The following is a 27,103-nucleotide window of genomic DNA, read 5'->3' as shown; positions in this document are numbered from 1 at the left end:
ATCACAGAAATTGCTATGTGAATGTTTTATTATTATAGTACAGTTTGATAATTTACATCTCAAAGATGCCCAAATGATGAGAAATGGGAAAAGGAATGATGTTATAAGCCGGATCAATGTGCTGCCTCTAGAACCGCTATACAGAGTAGAGCTAAAATAGCTCAACACAAGGTGTATTCGCAATCAAGCAAACGGGTGAGGATCTCCTGGCAGCTTGGACGCTTGTCCGGTTCAGCCCAGCAATCTATTCAACAAAATTGCAGTGATTACAGAGAGTAAACATCAGGCACACTAGAGCTTAAGAAGTACTCCCTCCGTCCCATAATTCTTGTCCGAACTAAAACAGCGACAAGAATTATGAAACGGAGGGAGTATCAATGAACTTAAATTTAATAAATTTAAAAACATGCACATTTGGCAAATACTCCTACATGTTTGCAGATTGCTAATTCCTGTCATTTATGCTGGAACAATATCACATAGTATTGCGTGAAAAAGAATAATTTGACACCAAGTATCCGAGAAGATCCAACCGGTTTCTTCTTAATGTTCCGACAAAATAATTATTCTAGAGTCAGATGTCTCCAACAAGATACAATCAGTTTCTTAATGTGTTGACGAAATAATTCAGCTTTGCCCAGTTAAGAACAAAAACTGTTATAGACAAATGTTGGTCAACTAAGTCCAGAAGTTCTTAAAATCTAGAGAATCAACTGGAGGAATAAATATAAATCATATTCATACCTGATATCAAGCTGCGCAGAGGTCCATCTGGGATTTCCAGTCTTGCCCCTTCGTTCGCAACAGAGTAAACAACCTTGAGTACACAGACATTTCGGCGTGAGCTGGTTTACTTCAAACAACAAAATAAAAGGGGTGAACTAGTATGTCGGTCACCTGAACTGGGGGCTTTCCTGCCCAGGGCCTACTCAGAGTGCAAAGCTCCCACATGATAACTCCGAGGCTAAAGATATCACACTTTTCTGTAAAAGGTTCATTCCGAATAAGCTCAGGAGCCATCCACTCTGGAGTGCCTGCGGATGAGTTGTCACGCATTGCAGAATCCAACATTACCCGCGACAGCCCAAAATCACATAACTTGACTGTCCAGTACTTGTTAACAAGGCAATTTGCACTCTTAAGATCACGGTGAACTATCTTCAAACGGTGCATACACATAAGACCCCTTGCAACAAATAAATAATCAGATGAAAATTTACATAACAAGAACTCAAGTATATAGGCACTCCTAACGCACTAAAAACATAAACAAATACTAGCATAAACAAGCGGCGTCTACTCACCTACAGATGTCACGGAGCATTTTTAACTTCCTTCGCCAACTGAGCTTACCTTTGTTGCCACTTGTGTGAATTAAATAATATAAAGACCCCATTTCCATATATTCAGTGACTAGGGACAAGTGAGGAGGCTTCATACATGCGCCAAGGAATAATATGACTGCAGCACAGAGGAACAAAAACACTGAGGAGCCTTTTTTTAATAATATCAGAAGTTCTTGCAGGACGAGGCAAACATTTTCAAACAGTAAGAGCAATCAGATCATTACAGAATCTGAAACCAAAATTATAACAAACAAATTGAACTGCTGTAATGAAAATTGATTGTACAGGAAATACCATTGGGATGTCGGAGACGGCTGAAAACAGAAAAGGGAAATAATAAGAGAATAGAACTTGTAGAGAATTCAAAACAAATATTACAGTAAAGCTGTGCGTAAAACCTAAGTATGGAGATCTCGTTGCAGAAATCTTCCATATTTTCCATTGTTAAATCTTGCTCCAAAAATACTTTTATAGCTACATCTGTTCCATTCCAGACGCCCCGGAATACTTCTCCAAAAAACCCTAAAAGCATTAACATGAGTTATTAGCTTTAAATAATACTCCCTCCGATCCACAATAAGTGTCTCAGATTTTGTACTATCTTAAAAGCATTAACATGAGTTATTAGCTTTAAATAATACTTCTACAAAGTTGTACCAAGTCCGAGACACTTATTATGGATCGGAGAGAGTAGAGAACATTGTAGAGAAAATTCAGTTTCAGGACTCTAAAAGGTCAATGTAAAAATTATATTACTATAGAATCATTCTGATTTTCTAAAAAGTTCAAAAATATAAGAAAACATAACTTTTGACACATGATTTCCTGAGTACAATACAAAATAGATGGCCGAGAGATTGTACTTGCCTATTCCAACACGAGTGCCAACAGTAATCTCTGAGAATTCAATATGCCATTCCTCAAAAGGCAATAAAGGCTTGTTCAGAAATGGTGAAGATTGCAACACCTTATTCCAAGTGGACATCAGATCTGCTGCTGTTAGAAAGTCAGCTGGCTCTCTGAGATCAGAAGCATGGCTGCCTAAGCGGTGGGGTGATGAAGGTAATGACAATGCCCTTTGACTACTAATTTGCCTTCTGGGACCCTCCTGCACATTTGATTCTCTTGCAGACACCTCATTGCCGTTGAAATCACCTAGTGATTCCTATATCAAGGAATCAATTACAACAGGTAAATCACCAAACTTAGTAATACTAATACAGAGCCTCTTCCAACAAACTTTTAAAAGTGTATTACACAGTGCAAAGAGAAAATGTTCCAAAGAGGCAGATAGTGAAGAGATTACTGAACATTGAAATAGAAATGTGGCAACAATCTGAAGGGAAAAGCATACATTTCTCTCCGAGTCATTTGAATGTCCTGGACTACCATCATTATGTGCCCTTGAAAGGCGATTTTGCCTCATGCTTTCACTCATTGCTTTAACTGCCCTGAAGAAAAGTGAAACATCTAAGTCAACCCTGACATAAAAATTCTGAAAAAGAGTAAATTGTGCTGTAAGTCTTTTCAACCTGCAAGATGGGTGCAAGTAAATCCAAGAACTTCAAATTATGACTTTTTGTATCTGGCGACCAAGCAAACCCCTACCAAAAAGTTGGCTACAAGGTTTTGGTAGGCCAATGTTGGCAAAATAATAGTACAACAAAGTGCGCAAAGGGTGCATGCGTATGCCTAAAATTTGGCAGTCATCCAAACAAATCGGGTTCATCAGACACACATTGACCCACGTTCCATGCTTCTATGACCCGATCTCCCCACACCCCAATGTCATCATGGCCCTGACATCTACCCTGATTTCCCCTTACCCTCAACTTCAGCGACTATGTTGTTGCTGATGGGGGCACTGTCACTCGCACAAACGTGTAGTATCACATGGAAGTTACTAGTTTAGGTGCCTACTAAACTTGGACGTCCATGTGCTGCTTAGTTTACCAGCAAAAACCACCTTTCAATTTAATTGAAACGTTGTTTAGAAGTTGTAAGTATAGAAACCTACAGTTCGATGCACTCTTCTCAAAATAGTAAAAACAGAAAATCCCATACCACAAACTCTCATCTCGCTCATGATGAAATAGACATAGCCATATCAGTGAATTTCTGATTTAAAACAATGGAATATGGCCAAAAAGTTGAAAATAAAAAATCAAAATACCAACTGTTGGTACAGTGTAGACATGCAGCGTGTGGGGATAAAATGATAAATATCTAACCAGCACGAAGATGATTGCTTAAAATACAAAGTGGGTTACATGCCTAGAACTTGGAAGAAGAAAATATATCAGGGTGATATTTATGAAAAATCTGGACCACACTGCTTCATTGTGCAGGCTGGACTAGGGAGTGAGGCATAAGGTAGAAAATATCATTTGGCCGTAGATAAAGTGAACCAGGATAATTCTTCATTTTATAATTTTCTGAAGAAGGAAAATTTCTTGTATTGCCTCTTTAGAAAGCAACCAAGAATTTTAGCCAAGTTGTTTGATTGAGTAGACTATGAATAAAAACTTCAAGGTTGCTACTAGACTTGGCAGAAACCATATATTGTTCAGAAAGTAAAAAGGTTATGTTTACCAACCTTGCAAAATCGTCACCAATTTCAGGGGCAATACTTATACTTCTTCGCCGTCCTATACGCGCATTCGATGTTGATGCGCCATCTGACCTACCATCAAACAAGACGTGCTTAATTAGGCCAAGAAGAAAAAGTACTGCAGTATATTATCAATGTTCACTGCACTATTGTTAATCCTTTATGGTTTGCAAGGTAAGCTGGCTTCCAAGTTGATCACAGATTAATACAGTACAAAAATACAGATTGGATTTGCATAGATTGTGAATCTTTAACAAAGATAGAGAAGAATCAAGTGCAAAAAGATTTTTTGATGCTCAAAGCATGACTCCAATGAGCCAAGTACAACCTGATTGCTCGGACCGTAGTTACCTGATTCGCGAACCTAACACATAACCTGAGGAAAAATATTTTTCTCTTTATGGATATCCATGATGATGCAAATATGGAACAAATAGCACATAAGATCCTAACACATAACCTGAGGAAAAATAACGCGAGGAAAGATGATGCCTGTTGGGCTTGTCCCAAATCAACATCTCAACCACCGGCCCGTTAATATCCTTAAGGCTTCACACCCTAGTCCGCAGCGATCCCCATGGCCATGAAGCTTCTCCATAATTAATTTACATCTTTCCCCTGCCTCTCCTGCTAGCTCACATCCACATTAATACGCCACCGCCTTCCTGTGAACCTGCCTTCTCTCATCGTGGTTTTGGTGCTCTGGTAGATGAAGGAGAACAGCCTATCAGCTGGGCTACATCCCTGCCACACAGGAGCTGCCGTTGCACAATGGCTGCGACAAACCGGCGTCACATGGGTGACCCTAGGTAAGAGCGCAAAGCTGTGGCAGGAACTAGGTTAGCTGGCGCCTGCTGTTTCACTCTTTGGTTCACTTGAGATCTACGACTCCAGGTGCGAACCCCCGCCGATCTGGAGTGACATCGAATCCCAATGTGGATAGGGATGGCACCCGCAGGGTATGGGTACGGGTGGTGCCTTCCCATACCCTTACCCGCTTATTTTGATCTTACCCGTTACCCGTACCCATACCCGCCAACGGGTACAACTTTTTTCCATACCCGTTACCCGTCAGGGTAGACAGGTACCCGCGGGTAAAAATACCCATGTAAAAATTTGATCACGTAGTCGTAAACAACAATATATTCGTTAGAAGCAATAATATTTTTCTCAAAAAAGCAATAATCTTGTCATAAACAAAACTACACTAGCACAATATAAACAACAACACCACATAGAAAGACAATAGTATCATTAAAAATAGCAACACATCATGACAAAAACTGCAGCACATCATTGTGAGCCTATCTTCTCTGTGAAGATCACACTCACACGCTAGTTACTATATGGGTAAACGGGTACATGCGTATGGGTTACGCATTCCCATACCCGTACCCGCTCTACCCGACGGGTACGGAATTTTTCCCATTTACGTACCAGTGGGTAAAGTTTTTGGCCCAAACCCGTGCCCTAATGGGGATTTACCCGCCGGGTAAGCCGGTAATGGGTACCCATTGCCATCCCTAAATGTGGAGCGATCTCAAACCTTGATCTAGATCGATAGAGAGACCTTGAACCCTGATCTAGAGTGATCTCAAACCCTGATTTAGAGCTACTTCACCTAGATCTAGATAGATCGGGGTCAGCGCTCGAAGCCCATGCAACAAAATCCGTTAACTATGTCTCGGAAATCAGGAGACATGTTTACATTACCACTCCAAGAAAATCCAGGAAAATTTCCTCGAAATAGGAAGGAGGGAAGCTCCGGAAACCACCGGTTGGCAACAATTCACACTAGTACTCGAAAAAACTGGCAGATTGCCGACTAAAAAAGCATAAAGGTTGAGCTGTGGATCAATTAGAGAAGTAAGAACCACCCAGTTACCAGTGGGAACCACCTACAGGAGCAGCGGGAACAGATCTGAACTGCCTTTGGCAAGAGCCGCCAGCGTCGCCTGATGGCGCCTGGTGGGGTTGTAGCAGGAGATGCGGCGACTGATGATGGAAATGTCCGACTCCACGGCTTGGTGAGAAGAGAGGGGTGGGGGAGGGGATGGAGAAGGTGCTAATTAATAAGGCAGGCCCGCAAATAAGTAGACAGAGAAGAGGGACACAGGAGGGGTAAGGGTACTTGTGTATTTTGGCACACCAAAGTGTCAAGATCACAAGAAAAGAACGACATATCAAGTCAATGACATAAACGGTGTCGCAATTTTTTCGGCTGCAGATCAGGAAACAGGCAATTTGGAGTGTCAGATAAGGAAAAATAACTTTTCTCTTCAAAATATGATGTCACTGTAATGACAAAACAACACATGATATTTGAGGACATAGGCACAAAATATAGTAACACAAGTTACACTTGAGGATTCTGTGGTTTTATTGATAATTTTCACATTACTTGGCATATTTGAAGCATCATAAATGTTGTTGCCTGTGCTTATTTGTGCATTTCCTTTAAATTGTGGCAATAAAACTCATAATTTGCTTATTTATTGATTCAGATTTCAAACAAATGAACAAAATAGAAACTTACTGAGGTACCTTGATACAGCTACACCATCTCCATACTGTCTATCACCAAGCATAGAGCGTCCATGAGCTCTGGACATAGGATGCTCTGGACTGCAAGAACAAAGAAATGCATTCTAAACTAAAATCATTCTGAATCTTCAAAGCAGGTATAAATTCTATACTAGGATCGACAACAAATATATGGCAAGCAAGGATTGATATAATAATATTGGACAGAAGGTAAAAAAAAAAGAGCAGGAAACAAAACCCAAAAAGAGATGTTCCCTCCATCCAAGTTTCGTTACGACAAGCCTTTGGCCAACAATTGCTCTATCAATATAACATTCTACGTGACATAAAATTGATGTTATTAGATTCATATTCAAAAGTAGTTGCTTCTGATTATGACACATACATCACAGAGTAATGGAGTAACTGTTGGTAAAAGGTGTGTCAAGCCTTATATATTTGGACAAAGGGAGTACATAAATATGGACAAATAAACTAAATTAAGGCTGTCCAACACATTTTAGTCACTTATAAATCAGTCTTGGTTCCATCACGATTTTTGATGAAAAGTGGCAATCTGGGGATGACAGATCAGCGTGACACTGTCACGGCCATGTGAAGCCAACCACCCAATTGAGTGAAGGACAATGATACTGAGTCAAGTCCATGTAGAGGTTTCACAACAGGACATGCCATGCCCTGTCATGTTAGATGACATAAAGATCATTTACCATATCTAGTCAACCAGATATTAAAGTTAAGACTTGAGAGCTATTAAAAACAGTTGTAGCTTATGTCCTGCCATGCCATGTCACTTAGGGCTGCGCCTACGGCACATTTAGTAAATACTGTTTTTTCTTAAATAAGGTTAGTGAGATGAGATAACAAATTTAACAAAGGAAACTTGGGTTTGGTATTGGTAAATACCACAATATTTCAGTTGATATTGGTACATACTCCCTCCGATCCATATTAATTGTCTCAAATTTGTCCAAATATGGATGTATCTATGCCTAAAAAGTGTCTAGATACATGTAATATTTCGACAATTAATATGGATCGGAGGGAGTACCATACATACCACGTTAACAGCGCAAACTTGTATTGTACAACAACAAACTAATAGCATTATATTCTTAATTTGCATCTATGCTCAACAGTAGATAAACAAACAAGAAACAGCCCATAACAGAAAAAAAAAAGTTGTATTGTACATAGCAAACTAACCACAGGTGATATGCCCAAGCAAGCTGCTAGAGCAACGAGGCAAATGATAATGTTATGAAGGCAGTGCTGGGATGGGCTACGAAACAAGGACGACGCTGTTCAGCACTTTTGGTAATACCGGTCTTTTGCTGCGGTTTTTTAATGACCACATACCAAAACACCTGACTTAACCATCCGGTACTGTTTACCAAAAACAGGTTCAACAACGATGGTTTGTTTTGGTTAATATAGATGCACCGCCCTAATGTCACGACAGACTGGTATAAAGAGTTTGATTTGATTATGTTGTGATTATAAGTTTATAATGACTCAAAGGCTACTAAACCTTTGAGTTTATTGCAATCTCAACCTTAGTTCTCTTCTGTATGTAACGTACTTCCCATACAAGAGTGAGATGGCCATAAATAATATTAATTCAAAAAGTTCCTGCTGCCAAATACGCCAATCGTTTTAAATCCCAGCACTTGACATGAGGAAAGCGAAATACGGAGTACTTAGGCAGAAAAGCTGGGGTCATTTGCTGCTTCTGCAGATAGCTACAGACCTAGGGTGTTACAGGCCAAAGCCCATGCTGCAGCTAGATAAGTCCATATTGTAAAAGTGACTAGGGTTAATTTTAGGGGAAATATGTATAAGCAAGTAATGTGTAAGAATGGGAGTCATAGTACAGTCAATATGCAGTATGGGTCCTGGTAGGCCAGTTTTATCATGTCGTATCCCTATTGACGAGGTTAATACTACTATCGGTCAATTGCTAAACTGTGATGCGCTGAACTTATTTTATAATCTGCTAGAAAATAGCCAAGTAGAAAAAAGTTAGTTAGCCAAACTGTAAATAGACAAAAGCTGGTTGGGCACCCAATGCCAAAACACGGTCTCAATCAAGCAAGAAGTTAAAATAATAGTTCTTCTGCGTTGCCCCTCGTGGCGAGAATCTCATCTCTCTTCTTCTCAGAAACACTAGTTCATATCAAGTTCCTTGTCGATGCTTCAAGTCGGGTCCTAACGGAGATTGCCTACTCCCACCATTGCCTCTACTTGTCGGTTTGTGCTCATCTTCGACTTCCATGGTGGGAAGGTTGGTGGTTTCTTCAAAGGCTACATCATCAACCACCAGACGACACCTACAATCAGACACTCGTAGGTACTTCAAAATCAGCACCAATGGCTATCTGATGAAGAAAGTGATTTTGCTCCTACTTCCAGCAAGGCTAGAGATTCGCTACCTTTACTTCTGACTTTCTGAGTTCCAACAGGGTAGAGGGTACCACTCCTTTTGACGCAGAGCTATGTTCAAGTGCAGCGATTGTGTTGCATCCGAACGTGGCGCATGTTCTCTAAAGCAATATTCAGCCAGAGTTACCGGTGGTGCATGTTCTCCTTGTTGCACCGGTGTCGTGCCTCAATTTGTCTTGGGGATTCCTTGGAATGCAAAGTGGCCGGGGACTACAAACTCAAGGACAATCTGGATGTCCGACAGGGTCTCGTTTTATGGGCCAAGGCCCACGCGACATCACTATCCAAGGCAGCAGCTAGTAGTTCATACCGTACAAGAGACAGGATGAAATTTCGATCTTGCAATATGCAGATGACACTCTACTTCTAGAGGAAGGGCAAGACAATGCAAGAAACCTAAAATTCATTCTTTGCTTATTTGAACACATGTCTGGTCTAAATATTAACTTTCAGAAAAGTGATCTGTTTTAGAAATGCCAGGAAAAACATTGACCACTATGATCCTATGAAGACATGTTCACTTGCAAATTTGGCTCCCTTCCTATGGCATATCTTGGGATTCCTGTTGACAGTAAAAGGTTACTTATAAACACTGGAAAACAAATGAATACAGGAGGAACCCAATCTACTCCATCAGTTCCTAAATATAAGAAATCCTAGCTTTGTCCTGAGTGAAATTTCTTCAAGTTTGACAAGTTTCTGAAAACATCTACTAAGATCTACAATATCAAATGAGTATACTATAAAAATATATATAATGGCAGATTTAATAAAACTAATATGAAGTTCTAGATGATGGTAGATTTTTCTATAAATTCGGTCAAACTTGAAGAAGTTTGACTTAGGAAAAAGCTAGGACTTCTTATATTTAGGAACTGAGATAGTAGCTTGCTCAGAAGGTAAACTCCTATCTGTTGGTGGGAGATAGATCCTAGATGTTGCTAAATTCTTTGCTAAGTAGAAAACCCATTACATGATGTCCCTTTAGGATCTACTAAATGGGTTCAAAACAGAGCTAATCTGGAAACTGGGAGCAATACCCCCCGGATTGCACCCATGTGTTTTCAACATCAAGAAGCCCGATGGGCATTAATATTTAAAATAATATAAGCCAGTTATGTGATACTGTTTTAAATATTTTTCATAGCTCACTACATTCTGTAGGTGCCAGGATGCCATCTTTTGCCTTATCTTGTTTCAACGATACATTTTTAGTGAAATTTGTTGTCGTTATTGAAATCAGGGGCGAACCCTGCCTATAAAAAGACAGGCAACTAATCTTTAAGGATAGAAGAGTTCTAGTTAGGCAAGTATGCAATCCATGTTCTGGTAGATCGAGAAAATACTACTATAAAGGTCCTGTCGATGTAAGTATTGAATCAAGTAAGAAAAGAGAAATAGTTCGTCTATCTTGCCTAACAAATACTCCCAAGGGCAAAACCAGGACAACACCAAAGCGAGCTGACGAGCCCCCAAGATCTCGCTCTCCACCTTGCTCGGGTGTGGGTGGGGAGGAGGGGGGCTGTGTCACAGCTGCTGGGTCAATGGCAAGGACTCCCAGTTGCAAGCTACAATGGATGCCTCACCTTTCTGGTGTCCCATAAAGATGGTTGATGAGGGCTGCTAATATCTCAGAGAACAAAACAAATGAGGATTTGTTCATCTGATTTATGCATGTGTTTGCATCTTTATGTGTGCTTATCAGTGTAATATGTTGTCAATTGGTGCAAGATCAAAATTTCTTGTTCATGAAACTTGATGTGTGTATCCGCAAAAAAAAAGGAACTTGATGTGTGAGTGAATCATCTCTTTTACCCATCCTGAGCTGGTTGCTGAGAGAGGAGGAAAAGTTACAGCCATGACAAAAATCCACCCACATGCTATGGAGATGGCTGGCAAGGGACATGATGGTCGATAAGGGCTGCTAATATCTGAAGGCGCGCTAATACCTACATTCATAGACCATGACCTTTAGTTGCTAACATCATAATGGACAGCTACCACGAACAGCATGTGTAGATCTGACTTCCAACACAGACACCATGCATATTTGTGGTCAAAGATGCAAAACAAGCGGATTTAGGAAGAGTGACTATGGAGAAGACCTCAAGCTAGCTAAAGCAACCACGTAATGAACAAATTTTACCAGTTTGGTGACAATAGCTGATGTTAGAAAAGAAAAGGATATTAAACTAAGAACCTTGAACTGGCAGTTCTTTGATGTTCATTAACAACTTTCCTCCGGCTGCGACCACAGAAGGCATTGGCCACGTTTGGTTCACTATGTGATGAACTGGCAAAACATGAAATAGAAAGAAAAAAGAGAAATTCTTAAGTTAAGTGAACATTGAGATAAAAACAGCAAAAGTGAAAGAGACAAAAAAAAAGATGGAATAAAATTGTTGCGCAAGCTCAGCTATATGATATATGAGGCTTACCATCTCAATTTACCCTCCATAGAGTTTGTCGATCTAAGCATGATGTTTCTTAAAGAAGGAACTTTAAAGGATCGGCTGTTGTCATCTTGCTCTTGCCTGAACATAAAGTGGCAATAGTGCTTTTCACATATAATATCGAAGAATTAGACGGTTATATTTATTTAGTTCCAAGATCACAAGTTCAGTGCTTAAAAGAACAAATGGTTCAAAGATAAACTGGAAACTAAACAATGATTTTAAGTTTCCACCGGCATTTGAAGCACAGAAATACCCAAAGCTGAAGTTAACAGAGCAGTATCAAATGTAAATGCTGATACAGTAATACAAGATCCTGGGAAGGGACCAAACATAAACATAACCAGAAACAGGTATCATCAAAAGGGAAATACACAAGCGTACCGTTGAGAACACAAGGGACTATTAGGTTCAAGGGGAGAATCACATGAATCATAGTCAGCAGAGTCACTCTCTCCAGCTGCAGATATATGAGATGTGATAATAGCCTTGGATGAGAATGGAACTAGTTGTCCTGGAAAACGCATTAGATCAACTAGAAACTCCACAGACTTCAGCATAACAACAACAGACATATGTTTGGGTGAGTCATCGTATTCATGAGATTCTTCATTGGGAATGCCCTGCACATACAAAAATAGGGAAACGCTAATTCAGCTTTTGCCACTGCTTCTTAGCTAATTATAAGAAAGCCCTCTTCTGTCAGTTTCGTTTACACGTTTACTATCCAGCATTGTTACCATCTAGCCAAGACTTTTTGACTGCATTGGGCCTTGTGAAAGTATGAAAATACCCCCATGTGCATGTAGTATGAAGATAGTATAATATAGGGCTCGGGAATTTGACACGTAGAGAATAATCCCATTTCAAAGTGCAAACATACTAATGAGAAGGTAACAAACTTACCACAACCAACTTAGAATCTATACCAACAGAGTCAGCAAGAACTTTAAATAATATTGCTCTGGGCCTACATGATCCATGTCTTATCTGCCCCAGCAACTGAACTCCTCTGTTTTCCATGAAATGAGAAATTTCTTCAGAGGAAGTTCTTGCCGGACTGAGCTGTGGGTTTGATCGCTTGTAGAAGTCGCAAACCTACAATTCCATTGGAGGATGTGTAATTAGGATATCTGTGCAGGTTGGAAGAAAAGTAACTAAATGAGTTTTTTCGTGATGTGTAATTAGAAGGACATCTGAACAGGTTAGGGAAAAAACGTAACTAAAACAATCTATGCTTCACAAAAGTGTTATTCATCCTTCAAGCAGAAAGTATCCAGCAAGCACTTTAAAGAATCGAAGAGAATGCAAAAAAGGGCTGAAGAACAAGAAAATGGGAGTTCCAACTAGGAAGAGTTTTTGTAAATTATTTGCAAAGCAATTGGTCATAGAGAAATTGCAGCTTGCGGTGTTCTGAATGAAAATAAAAGGAAGATATCATAGCTGTCCACCTGTTTCATAAAGGATCTCAGAGAGAACTTACCAAACCTGCAACCTTTTTTATCATTGCAGCTGGGTTAGAATTCAATCCTTTTACTAGAGCTACACATAACTGCTTTATTGCGGATAGCTTTTTATCCTTCATTAAGTCCACAAGAATTATCTCAGCCTTGAAGCCCTCAATTCCAAGGGAATATAGGTCTTCTGGTGAAGGAATGGTGTCAAAACACTCCTTGAGTTTCTTGTCCTGCAAAGTTCAAAATGAGTATCAAATAAGATGTACAAATAAAGTACTTATATTTTTTAACAACTCAATTCCTCAAATAAGATTCACTTACCGGAATAATTGAATAGAATCCATTGGGTATTGGACTTGATAGAGATCCAGTAGACCATAATGCCTGAGAAGCGCACAATGAACGGTCAACTTCCCTACAGTCAAGAGAAGAATCTGCAGAATCCAAATTATTTTCCTGTTTGGCGAGGGAAATGGATTGGAACTTGTGCTCCTCACGTGAGGGCAAACAATTTGGATCTGAAGACTGTGTGTCGGATTGCTCTCGGTCATCTGGCAGATCATCCATCTCCAAAATATGTCAAAATAGAGAATCATTTTATGAATGTCATCCTACAAGGTAAACCAGTGTGTAAGTGAAGGAATAAAATATGATTGAATTAGAAAACAGTCTTGACTCTGCGAGCATACACTCAAAAGAGCTCATGTACTAGTATAAAAATTATTTATGTACAAACTGTTAATGGAATATTTTTTCCTCACTATAGAGTATATGATTCTGATTCCCGTATTTGGCCCTTAAAACTAAAACAGTATACATTGATACAATATACTCCCTCCGATACATAAAAAGTGTCGCCCATTTTGTACTAAGTTATGTACCAAGTGGGCGACACTTTTTATGGATCGGAGGGAGTAATTTTTATTTTAACTTGATGCGCACATAGAAGCGGTGAACAAGAAACAAGTTGTTCACTGTTCTGAGCTCCAGACTTGTGGTATACTTTGAGTACACAGAGATAATTGACAACAGCCCTCTCCCCGAAAGCAGCCTACTTATACAGCAGGGTATGAACACTATTTACCACCACTGGAGCCTAGTTCTCACTTAAATCTAACACAAACAAACTCAACACACAACAAGACATTATATGTACGGCAGTTTCATGCCCACCACTACAAAGCAAATCCACCATGGTGAATGTCAAAGTAACCAGTCTCTGTTCGATTTCAGATTTTTAAAGGCAATCACTGTCAGACATAAAACTCATCACTGTCAAACTCCACAACAATTATTTATTACCAAAGAAGCAAAGTCACCACCACAGCATAACCAGAGGTGAATATGTGATCACATCAACCAGACAGTCCCGTGTTTGACTAACACATTGTTTGAAAACCAGCACACTGCCAAAATCCCAAGAGTCCAAACCAATTCCAGAAAGTAAACCCAGTTACCCCTCTAGTACTGGATGAGACAGTAAATTACTCCTATATGGCAGGTTATGGGCAAAGCACGGGTGCTTTGGAACGGGACAAAAATCCACAAAATTCCAATGGATCAGTTACACTGGCGGCATTCAATACACTTAACACGACAGTTTCATATCCAACGAAATCCCCAATTCATAACCTGGAGTTGATCTCCGCACGGCAGGCCAGGCCAAACCCCCTAAACTCGATCAAACCACCCCACCACGGTTTACCAATGATCGCCCCAGCCTCACATGCATCAGAACGGTGGCGTGGCGCAACCCGTCAGCCAACCAGCGCAGCTGAACTCTCTCTCACATCTAGCTCCCACATTGCCCGATGCACGGAAGGTCAAACCCTCCCCGCGTTGACCAAAATAGCGAGCACAGCATTACCACCGTTCCCACAGTCCGCAGGCGCCCCCCCCCCCCCCCCCCGCCGGTCCGCCACGAAATCACGACCGACGCAACGCCCCCGAATACCGCGCACCCGCATCCGTCACAGATCCTCCCACGCTACGGGCGCAAATAGCGGCCGCATTCGAAAGGAGGGCATGAGGAGAGGGGAATAGGCTTTACCTGAGACGCGGCGCGGAGAGGATAGCCTCGCCGCGGGATTCCGGCGGCCGCGCGAGGCCAGTCTCGCGTGGAGTGGCGCTCGCAGGGAAGGCGAGCTGGCAGTGCGTCAGGAGGAGGAGGAGGAGGGGGAGGAGGACGGGGCTGGAACGGAAGAGAAGGGGATCTTGTGATGTGATTAATTAGTGCAGGTGGGGCAACCGGAAAGGAAGGAATACTAGTCTGAGTATTGCTTTGGTTGCTTTTTAATTAGGGGATTCGTTCACGAGGCGCGCGAGGCGAGATGCCGGAGCGACCGGCGAGGATGGGGATTGAAACGGGCGAATGGCTGATTCGGAGGAGAGGCTGGCCGGTGGGGCCGCTGAGCGTTTGGGTTTAGGCCCCGCGCGAGCTCTTGCATCAACTGTCGTCGGGTTGATTGGAAGTTACGCGGCCTGGAGAAGAAAGGATGGGACGGGCCAACAAATGTGACTCTGGGCCGTGATACAACGTAAAAGCGTCTAGAAAACTCTTCTTGATGGGTCGCTCAAGATGGCCCAATATGAACCTAAAGTGCATCCATTACGAAACAGGGAGCTATAATTCTAAAAAAAAAAAGGAAACAGGGACCCATAAAATACAAGACATGTATGGTTACAACTTACAAATGGCTTATTAAGTTAAAAAAATATTGGCCTAAAAAGTTAAAACAAACATTTCGTGGTAAAAAAATAAAAAGCATTTCCTTTCATAATAAAAGAAATGCCTATGAGGATTACTTTAGGACTACAAGCTCGGAGCATTCACATCCCTGGATGCCATGTGTAAAAATGACTATAATGAAAGGATAGCTAAGTTGGCATAGATACTTGTGTGCGTTGCAATATGCCGGTGTTGTATGGCCGTACTATGGCATTACGAGTACTCCTCTAACGATGCATGCACTACTACAAAACGGTCTATATGCAACGACACATCAGTAACGGGTATGGCGCGACCGTTACTGATGAATAGAGCGGGGTCTGTCGTCCCTGCCCAGCCATACATTAGTGGCGGTCGCGCGAGGCGACCGCCACTGATGAACCATCATATCTCGCGAGATACATCAGTGGCGGTCGGTTAAGAGACGACCGTCACTGATGAACCACGCATCAGTAACGGTCACCCTAACGCGACCGTTACTGATGTACCCCCTATTATTAGTAACGGTCGCCCAATTCTCGACCGCCACTGATGAGTGTCACGGTTTAAATACGAAGAACAGAGCCGCAGCTGGTCGCGCTACGCGTCGTAACGGACCAGCTGCGGCCCCTTCTTCTCCGGCGATGGCGAAGCCCTGCCCGAACGCGCCATGGCCGCCGGCGAGCCCCCCAGGTAGCGCCTCCTCCCTCTCCCTTCCTCATCTCTCCCCCCCGCGCCGGCGGCCGCCGTCTCCATGACCGGCAGGCGGCCATGGCCGGCGAGCTCCATTTTTGGAGCTCCGGCAGCCGGCGAGCTCGAGACTAAAGTTTCCCTCTCCCTTGCGAGCTCTCTCTCCCTCCCGATCTGCCTCGCCGGCCTCCAACTTCTCTCCGAAGTTCCCCAATTTCAAATTTTTGAGCTCCCGTCGCCGGCCAAAATGCGGCCTCCTCCTCGTCACCCGGAGCTTCCCCCTCCCTTGCGAGCTCTCTGTCCCTCCCGATCTTTCTAGCCGGCCTCCAATTTCTCTCCGAATGTCTCTAATTTCAAATTTTTAGTTAGTCCCGGTTAATTAACACCTTAATCCCCTTGTCAATGATTAGGCTAACTATTTTGCTTTGTTTGTTTTCTTGTGTATTGTGTTGTAGATCGAAGGACCGTTCTTGGATGTACGCCAAGGAAAGAATCAAGACTCGATGGATAACTGAATGGACTATCTTTTTTGGAGTCGCGAAAGGTGATATGGAACGAAAAGAACTTGTGATGATGCGTTGTCCATGTCGCAAATGTGGAAACACATGCATGATGAAGCCTGAAGATGTTCAGATGCACGTGCTGGCATCGGGTTTTGTGGAAGGTTATTCTCGCTGGACTTGTCACGGGGAGGATGCGGTTGATGTCGGTAGCGGTAGCGAAGATGATGATGTCCTGCGGTATGATCTGGCGAATGATTCCGAGGAAGAAACAATGGTCGATGAGGAGGCTAATGTGGAAGGTGAAGGAGCTCCACGTGGCAGGATTGCCGAAATGCTAGATGACCCGTACCTACGGGACCAGTTGGAGGACCCCAAAGATGAGGCAGAGTCTGCTCGGTTCAAAAAATTGTTGGAGGACACAAACACATCCTTATATGCTGGAGCTGGCGAAGAAAACAACGTGCTCGAAGTGACGCTCGAACTTTTGAGGCTGAAGGCAGCATCATGAACTTGTGTTGCAAACTGTCGATTGCTGCCTGCCTTATCAGGAAATGCACATGGAACAACTGCGAAATAAAAACCCTAAAAGAGAAGTCTGGATCCACTGGGAGCACAATAAAACATTCGCAGCATGGCTGAGAATTATTGGTACGGCAGGGAGACAACCAATGTATCAGAAGAGACGGTTGCATGTTTGTCATGGGAACCTACTTACCACGTCTCTACTTGGCAATCATATGCGATCAACGGTTATAACTTCTACACTGCGTCTCAGGACCGTAAAAGCACGTATCAAAATAGTGGTATAGTCATGACTTCTGAGACCGCGACCGACGACGACAGCAAAACCAAAGTGTTCTTCAGCATTATCAAGGAGATCTGAGAATTGGAGTACTCGATCACAAAGATCCCAATGTTCCGTGTAAGATGGACCAAAGGTGACAAAAAAGAAAGTCACAGGTTCACGACGATGGTGCTACCTCCTGAGATCCCTCGTGAACAAGTTGACGTGAGAAAAATCCCGGCAAGAGAGAAACCATGGGTATTTGCTAATAATGCAAGCAAGTGTTCTACATAGACGACCCGGCAAATAAAGGCCGTGTCGTAGTAAGAAGAGAGAAAAGAAGCATTGTTGGAGTGGACGGAGTTACTTCACAAGAAGACTATGAAGGTTTCCATGATCCGACGACCGCCGCAGATGACTCGAGCCCGACGCCGCCCGACGCCGCCGATGCCGCCGTCGACCCCGCTGTCGTCCTCGCCCGAGCGCCGCCACCCCGCGTCGTCCCCCTCCCCGACGCCGCGTCCTCGTCCCCGAGCCCGAGCGCCGCCACCCTGCGCCGCCGTCTCCCTCCTCCCCGTGCCACAGGTGCGCGCCTCTGCCTCCTTCTCCTCTGCCTCCCTCCCTCTCCTCATATTTATCTTGATTTAGGGTTAGGGTTAGGATTTGTTGCTGTTAATTTAGGGTTAGGGTTAGGGTTAGAGAAAAGTGTAAACATGGGCACACATTGTGACAAAGCATTGTAGTGAGCACATTTTACCATTGTGAATTTGATATAGTATTGAGTTACAGAGCATTGTAGTGAGCACATTTTATTTACCATTGTGAATTTGATATAGTATTGAATTTGATTAGCATTGTATACATGATATATAGCAAACATCAGTAGATAATATATAGCACACATGAGTATATGCATTGTAGTTTTTTATATATACATGCTGCTGTTTATATGCTATACATGATATATGATTTTAGGTTTTTTATATGCTATACACATGATGTTTTATATGCTATATACATGTTGTTTTATATGCTATACATGTAGTTTTTATATAGCGGTTTTATATGCTATTTTGGAGAATTGAGTAATGAATTGTGGACCGACCATCGTGTCGGGTCATTGGAGAAGGGGCCGGCCATCGTGCCGAGGGGGTACATATGCGGGTGGGTTTTTTATGCAGGTTTCGAACTCGTAGTAGAGAAAATTTGCTAATTTTTTAGCATAGGTCATGCCGAAATTTTTGGCCGATATATATTTGATGGTTTTGATGGCATATGTACGAAATGGGCAAGAGTAGCCAGAAATCAGTTCTTGATCGGGAGGAGGTAGATCGTGTCGATGAAGAGTCTTCATCGGGAGAGCAAATTGCCAGCTCTGGCTCAGATAGCTCTCGTTCATAAGAGCGCGACAACGAGCGATGGGTGGAAGAGAGTAACCCGCAGCCAACTGAAACTACCGCTAAGAAGCCAAGAAAGAAGACGCCGAGGGGGAGCCACAACTTGAAGGAGTTTTGTTACGTGGTCACCCGGCACTCTGAGAGAGGCCGCCCGGAGTCGCCTGAGAGGGCACAGAAGGCCTTCGCAACGACCTGTGGAGCCGTTGCACGTAAATATTGCAAGATCCCCGACGAGTGGAGTGACATCTCCGAAGTCGTTAGAAACACGTGCATCACGGACGTTGCAAGGAGGTTCCAAGTCCCGACGAGTGGCATGAGCGATTCCTAGCGTCCGTCAACATAGCAGTGCGCAATGGACTTGCTAATTGGAAAACCACTACTAGAAAGTGGATGGACAAACCCTACGAGATCATCAAGAAGAAATGGCCGTCGGTAACTAATGAGGCCGAATGGGAAAAATTCAAGAAGGAATCGTCTGACCCTACCTTCATTGCGAAGAGTAAACGTATGAGGGCGTTGCGCGCGAGGAAGCCCTTGAACCACAGGCTAGGGAGTGCAGGGAAAGAGGGGAAGAAGAAGGTCTAGCGCAAGCAGGACCGAATTCTCGAGGCGGCAGGCAGGGTGCCTCCAGTGCATGACATGCTGGAGGACCAACGTGCTAGAGAATATGCACGTCAGCACATGACACCAGAGGAGTGGGCGGGCATTGAGCCAATGCAGCCGCCTGTTAAAAATTTTACGGTAAGGGTTCACGTGCATTAATTTGTTTTCGGCGTTAATTATGACACTCCTGATCCATATAGACTCACGTCCTGTCTTATATGATAACAGGAAAATTCTCACAAATGGGAGGAAAGCAAGAGGTCAGAAACATCCGACAACTCCGTGCAGAGCAAGAGGTGGGAGTCGGCTGTGACCGCCGGCTTGCAAAAGGCGGAGCACACGGGCCGTGTTCTAGGGAAGGCGAAGGGGCCTGCTGGGATGATTATTTCCCGCCTGCTCCGAAGCGAAGCAGGGTCCAGAAAAAGTTCTCCGCTTCTGCTGAAATAATAGAACAAGCTAAGGCGGAGGCGCGAGAGCAGGCATATATGGTGTGTCAAGAGGTGTCGTGAGAATATGCAGTGCAAACCGTCCATCATTTGGTGTCGGCATTGGCGAGAGACCACCCCCCCCTTGACGCCACACTCAGGGGAGGAGTGGAAGGTTTGAGGAACCTCCTTCCTCCTCTTCCTCCTCTTCCCCCGCGAAAGAGCACCCCGCTGAAGAGCAGTGCCGCCTCCGATACACGTATGGACGACGAAGACACCTACACCCTAGGTTACAGCCCGGCTCCTAGCATGGACAACCCCCCCGCTAGCCAACCGGACCCAAGCGAGGGCATCCGGGATAACGATCCGGGTCCGAGCGACAACATCCTTGTAAGCATACTTTTCAAACTCTTTTTCACTCCTTACCTTCATGAATAAAGATGTTACACACATATGCCTTCTTCTTGTTACGCGCCGGCACCGATGAAGTGTCGTATCTACGTAGGCAAGCCTGGGAAGCCTGTAGGCGCCATTGGCCACCTGATGCCCAGACAATCACCGCCACTGGTGCACGGAATTCTTATGAACGACACACAAGTGAGTGTGATGGTGGACTCCGTCGTCGAGGAGCATCGTGATTATGCTATCCCGCTACCTCCGGAGGAAGGCGTGGATATCCTAGGCGGTTGTCCAAATTATCGCATTATGTGGCCTAGGAGCTTGGTATCTCTCTACAACCAGCGCCGGCCCTCTATGACTCCATCTCCTTCCACTCACAAAGGTACTTCTCAATCGCCGCTCGGCCTTTCCCCTAGGATACTTCCTCCTATCGATGCCGGCGGAGATGAAGAGCGGGCAATGTCGATGCTTCCACAGCTTAAAGATAGCCAGACCATAGGGTCGGCATAGACTGGAAGCGTCCCTCCTACCTTCTCTCTCTTGGGTGCCACTAAGTCCATGGGTGGCCGCAAGATCGTTGACAAGTACAAGGCAGAGGAGCAGAAGGCATGGGACAATAATAGGAGGCATAAAAAGAGGGGGCGCGGCGGCAAGACCATCAAGGAGTCCTCCAATGTCACTCAAGATGAGATGCACTATGTGCCTGACATAACTGGAGTTTGGGAGGACAATAGGCCTGACATTCTCATAAAGAACCCCCGTCAAGGCCAGAGATTCGAAGACGGATCCTATTTCGTAGCTAGGGAGTTTGACCGGGTGCTTATTTACTATCCTAGAAGACCGATGGTCACCGAAGATTCCCTACGTGCCGTGTCTAGAGAGATGCAAGAGCTTCATCAGTTCTACATGCAAGCATCAGCTGGTTCTCAACAGCATGCCCAACAAATCAATGTCCGAATCCCACGAGACTATGGCTTCTTTGACCAAGAAACCGGGAACATTCAGGAACGTCCTATCACCTTTGGTGTGAAGTTCAACGAACTGTTCCACCTCTTCAACCGCCAAAACCTTCATATCAACCTCTTAAGGCTATGGTCTGCCTACCAAATAAGAGAACTGCGGCGAATGGAGGTAAAAAAAGTAGCCATTCTAGACCCCGCGATGTTTAACTACGGTGACATCGGTCTTGAGTCAGAAAAGGATGCCTCAAGAACCCTGGCATCTAAATACTTGGTGGCATGTCTCGAGAAATACGCGGACCACGACTTTATCCTCTTCTTCCTTAATTTGGAGTAAGTTCAATTTTATATATGAAACCGTTTGTTTTTTCTAATCCAGTCTTTCTTATACACCTTTAGATACTAAAGTTTGTTTCTTTTGAAAACAGAGACCATTGGGTGACACTACTCATTTGTTTGCCTTGGTCCATGGTGTACTACTTCCGAAGAAGGGTGTTCGAGGTCGGTTCTGGAAACCCATCAATCACTCATTAACACTGCCTGGAAAGTGGCGACCAAGGGAATACTAGCTGGTAAAGGCTATAAAGACGAGCCTCACCACAACAACAGGTTCCCTTGCCAGCAACAGCCACCCGGCAGTGTGTTCTGTGGCTACTACTATTGTCACATCCTTATAGAGAATGTCAGCATGTTCAAGCCTGAGTGGAAGGGGTCAGTCGCGGCGATGGAAAAGTACTGGCGACCCCAAGTGACAATGGGACATCGACCTAAATGGGTCGTGTATAACATTCAAAGGGAGTTCGCCCATCTCATCAACAATGAGGTCATCAAGCCTAGCGGGGACTTCTACGAACGCGTGGAACAAGTGGTGTCTAGGGTTCACCCACAACAATAGGTTCAAACTTGAAATGAGATACATTTGTATTCTTTATATGCTTTAAATGATGCGGCTTTATATACATTTGTATACTTTAAATGATGTGATGTGATGTGATGCGACTTTATATGTATTTTTCTGTGCTGTGATGTGATGTATATAATTTTATGTGCATTTCCTATGTATTTTCTGTTGTTTTAATTATTTTTTAAAATATCGAAAATGTATCAGTGTCGGTCGCTGGACCGACACTGATGTGGCAACGCGACCATTACTGATGATACATACATCAGTAATGGTCGGGTCGGCCCGCCCGCCACTGATAATATATACATCAGTAACGGTAGCAGTGACCATTACTGATGATGGTACATCAGTAACGGTCGGAGCGACCGTTACTGATGATACCCATCATCAGTAACACGAAGTTAGTAACGCGGCCCTGACCGTTACTGATGTTGTTTTTCGATCGTTACTGATAAGCCTTTCTGTAATAGTGATGTGTTCTTCGTTGTGGTGATGATCGATCATCGTGTTAGCCATCTCGGATTGCTTTGTTGTTCTTTGTACCTCCTTTTCTTAATATATTGAAAGCAGGTTGCTGCCTTTCGGGAAAAAAAAACTCATGTATGCCATCACAAATGTGAAAAAGCATTGTCGATGGGAAAATTTTATCCCTTATAAATTTGTATGTGCACCACATGGCTAGAGAACTTACTTTAGAGAAGCTTCTCCCTAAACATATACTCCATAGATGCATATTAAATTTAAATTTGAAGGACTATACCATCCATGCATCTTGTCAGCATTAACATGGTCCATACGATGCATATGACGATGCAAAAAAGAGAAGAGCCCTGTATACACTGATTAGAGCTGCAGTGGATACTTATCTCTGGATGGTTTAGTTTCCCAAAGATGCTGTCACAAGAGAACAAGCGATGGATCATGTGACCACACATATTCGAGGCAGTCCCTAGACACAATATATAATTAACCACCGCGCATGACATATAATCTCCGTATGTACTGGTGGAGACAAGGTTAAAATTAACAATCTTATTTGATCTCGTGGTGGCATGCATGGTGCAGTGTGCAAATTTTGGAAGGCCTTGAGAGAGACAAAGTACTTGAAAGATCTCACTCCAATGCCTTGATCGACATGGTCAGATCCAAAGTACTCTGCCCAAGAGCGGCTTCCTCGCTGCCCCCTCTAATTGTCTTTTCCTGCCTCTGCATGGACATGGGGGCCGCGGGTGGCGAGAGTGAGAGCGAGATCGAGATCTTGTTGCTGCAGTAGTCGTCCATGTCTTGCTCACTCGGTGCAGTGATCTTCTTCCTCTTGTTGGCCCGATCTGTATACGTGTCTGCCGTGGTCGGGGACAAGCTGAGCTTCAAGTCTGGCGTCCCGTCGATCGTCTCCATCTCCGGCGGCGGCCGCTTATGACGCGCCTCGTCGGCCGGTGTAGTGGTCGGAGCCCTCGGTTCTAGATGCTTCTGTCTCTGAACAATCATCACATGCAATGTTGTGCCAAAGTTAGTACTTTCCTCGATGCCAACGCGTCAGAATTCAGAAAGGACTTTGTGTATATAGACGTAGATCACTGTGGAGAGACATGGATATATACGGACCTCGAGCCGGGACTCTAGGGCTTCGTCGATCACAACGGGATCCGACAATCTGTTCTTAGCGTCGTTGCTTCCATCGCCGCCGTGCCATCTAAACGGAAGACGACGGTTACCTTCTCCCTGTCCCGGCACGGCCGACGTCGCCGGAGCCACGACCCTCGAGATAGGCGCCAGAGAGCCGTTGTTGCCTGCAGCAAAGTAGCCGATGCTTCTCTCTGGCCTGTGCTCCCCGGCCGCGCCAGCCCCGGGGGCTAACGGCCACCGCCTCAACGGAGAGGATGCGAACAAGTGGGGCGTGGCCGAAGACGACGACGACGCCTTCCCATCCCTCCTTCCGATCATGTCGTGCTGGTTGAACGACCACTCTTGGTTCCTGCAGATGTCCAGCAGCCGGAAATTAGGGTTTCGGTTCTCTTGTCTGCGCTCCACAGATGCTGCAGGCATTTGGGTAGGTGCCTAGGTTTACACATTTTCCTTGTACGTCTATGAAGTTTTACCTGAATCCGCAGTTCTTGAAGCCGAACGTTTGCATCGGAGGTGACCGGCCTTGGAGAATCCCGTAGAGCCGGCTGCTGGTCTCGCCGCTGCGCGACGCGGCGAAGAAGCTGCCGTATTGCTCTGGCCTGGACGATAACCCGGCACTTCTTTGGAGGTACATGTCATGGAACCGTCGGTCGCCTCTCATCGAGTGGAAATCCATAGGAGAAAATACTGCGGCACATGCATGAAGAAGAAAAACAATTAATCCTCTGGTGAACACAAGATTTTAGGGGAGAGATCGGATATGGAATATAGATTAACTGATCTCGAGAAAACTGTGAGCGATGAGAACCTGAGGAGATGGCGGATCCCCGGATCTGGCGACCATCGTGGTCTAGCTTCTTGCTTCTGTACATCTGAAAATATTAAAGTGGATCAGAAATTAAGTGTGTTACGCTAATTAATTCAGCACCCTGTGAATCGATCGATGGGAGTGAAATTGAGAAAGGACCAATACGTAATCTAGTATTGTGAGGCCAACTAATTGTAATTCTAGTATGGTTTACCTGTAAATGGCTTTTCACATGAGCAATGCTGAGCCCCCTAACATTCATCATCTGAAGCACTAGCTTAGGGGTCGCCCCTATATGCCATCAAAGAAATCAAAGGGTAATTAACAAATTTGACGTTGCAAAGCCACTCATGAAGTCATGAGATCAGAGAATTTCAGAATGAAGTAGACAAACGGCAATAATATCGATAGCAAGAAATGATGACAAGTGTAAATTAAGGGATAAATCAAGCACAAGGTACACTTACTCTCTTGTCCACCAAGCCTCTCGACAGCATGGATGAAGGCCATGTGGAGGTCGGGCGTCCACCGGAGCCGAGGCAGCTTCGACCGGTTATACTGCCGCACCGATGGCACCCTCTGCTCGCCGCTCCCAGCACCCTTTTGGCTCCCTGAAACATCGTTGCTCGAGCTCCCGCTCCCGGCAACATCAGTGGTGCTACCTCCATCATCACCATCATCATCCTCATCGCCAACTTCTCCTTCCTCGCTCTCCACATCGACACCCTCGTTGAGGTCCAGCGGCCTGATTCCGTCCATCGATCTCTTCTTCCCATCATCTTCATCCTCTAGGATCTCAACTAGCACCTGCTTCTCTTTCACATCTCTCATGATCTCTTCCTCCTCCCTAGTTATCATCTTACCTTCTTCTACTTGCTAGCTAGTCACTGTCTCTCTCTGTCTGCCATGGCTCATGACTGGATCGGAATCGTGCTGCAGGTAGCTCAGAGTAGGAAAGGGGAAGGAAGAAGAGAGGGCAACAAATGATATGGTGTACTAAAGAATTGATATGAAGGACTGCTCAGCTGAGAGGGGAACAATAGCATATAAGCAAGCTAGTGATGTGGGAATATAATAAGAGGGAATTGGGCAAGCATTCCCCTCCTACATTGACTGGTGTTGAACAGTAGCAAGAGATGATGTGTGCAATTCTTGACCCTTTCCTTGTGTTTGGTTGGTAGCAACGTAGGCATTGGCCATACATGCATACACGCGCATATATATACAGAAAACTACACAAAGGGTAAAGTAGATCACAGCCAAAAAAGCTACAAACTTAGCTAAAGACATAAGCTTTCGGTATAGTTCATGGGCTAAATGGTGCATACATGCTTTTTACACATATAGCCAGCAGTGGAGTTAGCTAGTGAGATCTTTCTAATAAGTTTCCCCCCTGTCCTTTCCTGCAGTTAGCTGAGCTAGGCTGCATGCACGAGCGAGAGGTAGCTAGTAGCTCATGTGACTCAATCCGCCAAGCTGGCTCGATTCCAAACGCATTTCTTGCCCTAATTTTCTTTTGGTTTAGGACACTGACCGCCTTGTCGTGTGGATCTGAGCTGCCGCTCCGTGACATGGAAACAAAGCTTTGGTGGTTGACCTCTGCCTGCCCCGGCGCCCTTTGACAGGCTTGTTTAAACAGCTAAAAGGGACACATATATGCGTCGGGCCGGTCTTGGTCAATTCATGAGACATGCGTGCCCATGTATTTATTGCACTCCAAATAATGGACATCTATCATCTGTGTACATACTTAAATGTTATATATGCACCTATGTTATATATATATATATATATATATATATATATATATATATATATATATATATATTTCTCTAGTATTCCTAGGTATAATGGTATACTAGTACGTACTGCTATGTTCTTTGCATGATTAATGCTATATTTTTTTTATCAGATTCAAAGATAACCAAGAAGAAAATAATGACATGTAAAATATATGGACCCCTTTTGGTTGGCTGTTCATTGTTTGGCCGGTTTGGGGTTAAAAAGACGTAGGCGTCGTGCATGGGTGCTTCCGGAAAGGGAGAAGACGATCACACGAACGGGCGGAATGTGGTTGCGTTGTCACGGCATCCATGCCGGTGCCCCTCCTACATGGGTGGAAAGCCAAGAAAGGGAAAAAGGAATTACAACCCACCCGTTTGTGTGACAATGACGAGCTCAGGAACCGGTGCTAGCTAGCTTATTATGCACCATGTCATGTGATCCAACCGTGTAAAGCTTGGCGCGTTTCCCTGCTGGAATCCTACAATCTTGTTGTCTTTGCCCTCTATATTTCATGACGCGGAGAAACTGTTGGAGGGTGGACAACTGTACCTTAAAGAGATAGCAAAAGAAATCTAGCTAGCGGTTTGCGCGCGACCTGAGGTGTTGTTATATATTTTTGCAAAGAGTGAAGGGTTTCTTGTGGGAAACTAAATTACGGAG

The 27,103-nt window shown here is 44.1% G+C and overlaps 2 protein-coding genes across 3 annotated transcripts; both read right to left on the bottom strand.

The window, feature by feature from the left end:
• Nucleotide 1: 1 nt before the first annotated feature.
• Nucleotides 2-15,108, bottom strand: LOC100826354 (serine/threonine-protein kinase EDR1). 2 transcript variants are annotated; one of them, XM_014901223.2, is made up of 17 exons: nucleotides 14,904-15,108; nucleotides 13,175-13,464; nucleotides 12,880-13,083; nucleotides 12,303-12,494; nucleotides 11,781-12,019; nucleotides 11,382-11,477; nucleotides 11,144-11,236; nucleotides 6,494-6,582; nucleotides 3,943-4,024; nucleotides 2,701-2,797; nucleotides 2,214-2,511; nucleotides 1,745-1,868; nucleotides 1,641-1,660; nucleotides 1,305-1,461; nucleotides 898-1,186; nucleotides 745-817; nucleotides 2-244 (listed from the first exon to the last, which is right to left on the bottom strand). In XM_014901223.2, the coding sequence occupies exons 2-17, from the start codon at nucleotides 13,418-13,420 to the stop codon at nucleotides 162-164; spliced, it is 2,382 nt and encodes a 793-aa protein (XP_014756709.1). In that variant the 5' UTR covers nucleotides 13,421-13,464; nucleotides 14,904-15,108; the 3' UTR covers nucleotides 2-161. The 2 variants fall into 2 exon arrangements, with proteins under 2 accessions (XP_014756709.1, XP_003571943.1); XM_003571895.4 differs by having other exon boundaries at nucleotides 75-244; nucleotides 3,943-4,029; nucleotides 6,502-6,582.
• A 7,925-nt stretch (nucleotides 15,109-23,033) lies between these two features.
• LOC104583488 lies at nucleotides 23,034-26,016 on the bottom strand. Its single transcript, XM_010235784.3, has 6 exons — nucleotides 25,126-26,016; nucleotides 24,873-24,949; nucleotides 24,659-24,722; nucleotides 24,324-24,537; nucleotides 23,830-24,199; nucleotides 23,034-23,700 (listed from the first exon to the last, which is right to left on the bottom strand). The coding sequence occupies exons 1-6, from the start codon at nucleotides 25,514-25,516 to the stop codon at nucleotides 23,338-23,340; spliced, it is 1,479 nt and encodes a 492-aa protein (XP_010234086.1). The 5' UTR covers nucleotides 25,517-26,016; the 3' UTR covers nucleotides 23,034-23,337.
• Between the last annotated feature and the right edge of the window lie 1,087 nt (nucleotides 26,017-27,103).

Source organism: Brachypodium distachyon, chromosome 3, assembly GCF_000005505.3.
Source record: "Brachypodium distachyon strain Bd21 chromosome 3, Brachypodium_distachyon_v3.0, whole genome shotgun sequence".
Lineage (NCBI taxonomy): Eukaryota > Viridiplantae > Streptophyta > Magnoliopsida > Poales > Poaceae > Brachypodium > Brachypodium distachyon.
This window is presented reverse-complemented; position numbering and strand designations above follow the sequence as displayed.

Excerpts from the sequence above, each read along its gene's own strand:
- LOC104583488 (XM_010235784.3), bottom strand. The coding sequence starts at position 25,516 with ATGATAACTAGGGAGGAGGAAGAGATCATGAGAGATGTGAAAGAGAAG. Across the intron at positions 24,538-24,658 it reads GGGATCCGCCATCTCCTCAG|TATTTTCTCCTATGGATTTC; the intron begins GTTCTCATCGCT and ends CATGTGCCGCAG. Across the intron at positions 24,200-24,323 it reads TTCAAGAACTGCGGATTCAG|GAACCAAGAGTGGTCGTTCA; the intron begins GTAAAACTTCAT and ends GGACATCTGCAG.
- LOC100826354 (XM_014901223.2), bottom strand. The coding sequence starts at position 13,420 with ATGGATGATCTGCCAGATGACCGAGAGCAATCCGACACACAGTCTTCA. Across the intron at positions 11,237-11,381 it reads ATGGAGGGTAAATTGAGATG|TTCATCACATAGTGAACCAA; the intron begins GTAAGCCTCATA and ends ATGTTTTGCCAG. Across the intron at positions 6,583-11,143 it reads CAAAGAACTGCCAGTTCAAG|TCCAGAGCATCCTATGTCCA; the intron begins GTTCTTAGTTTA and ends TTGTTCTTGCAG.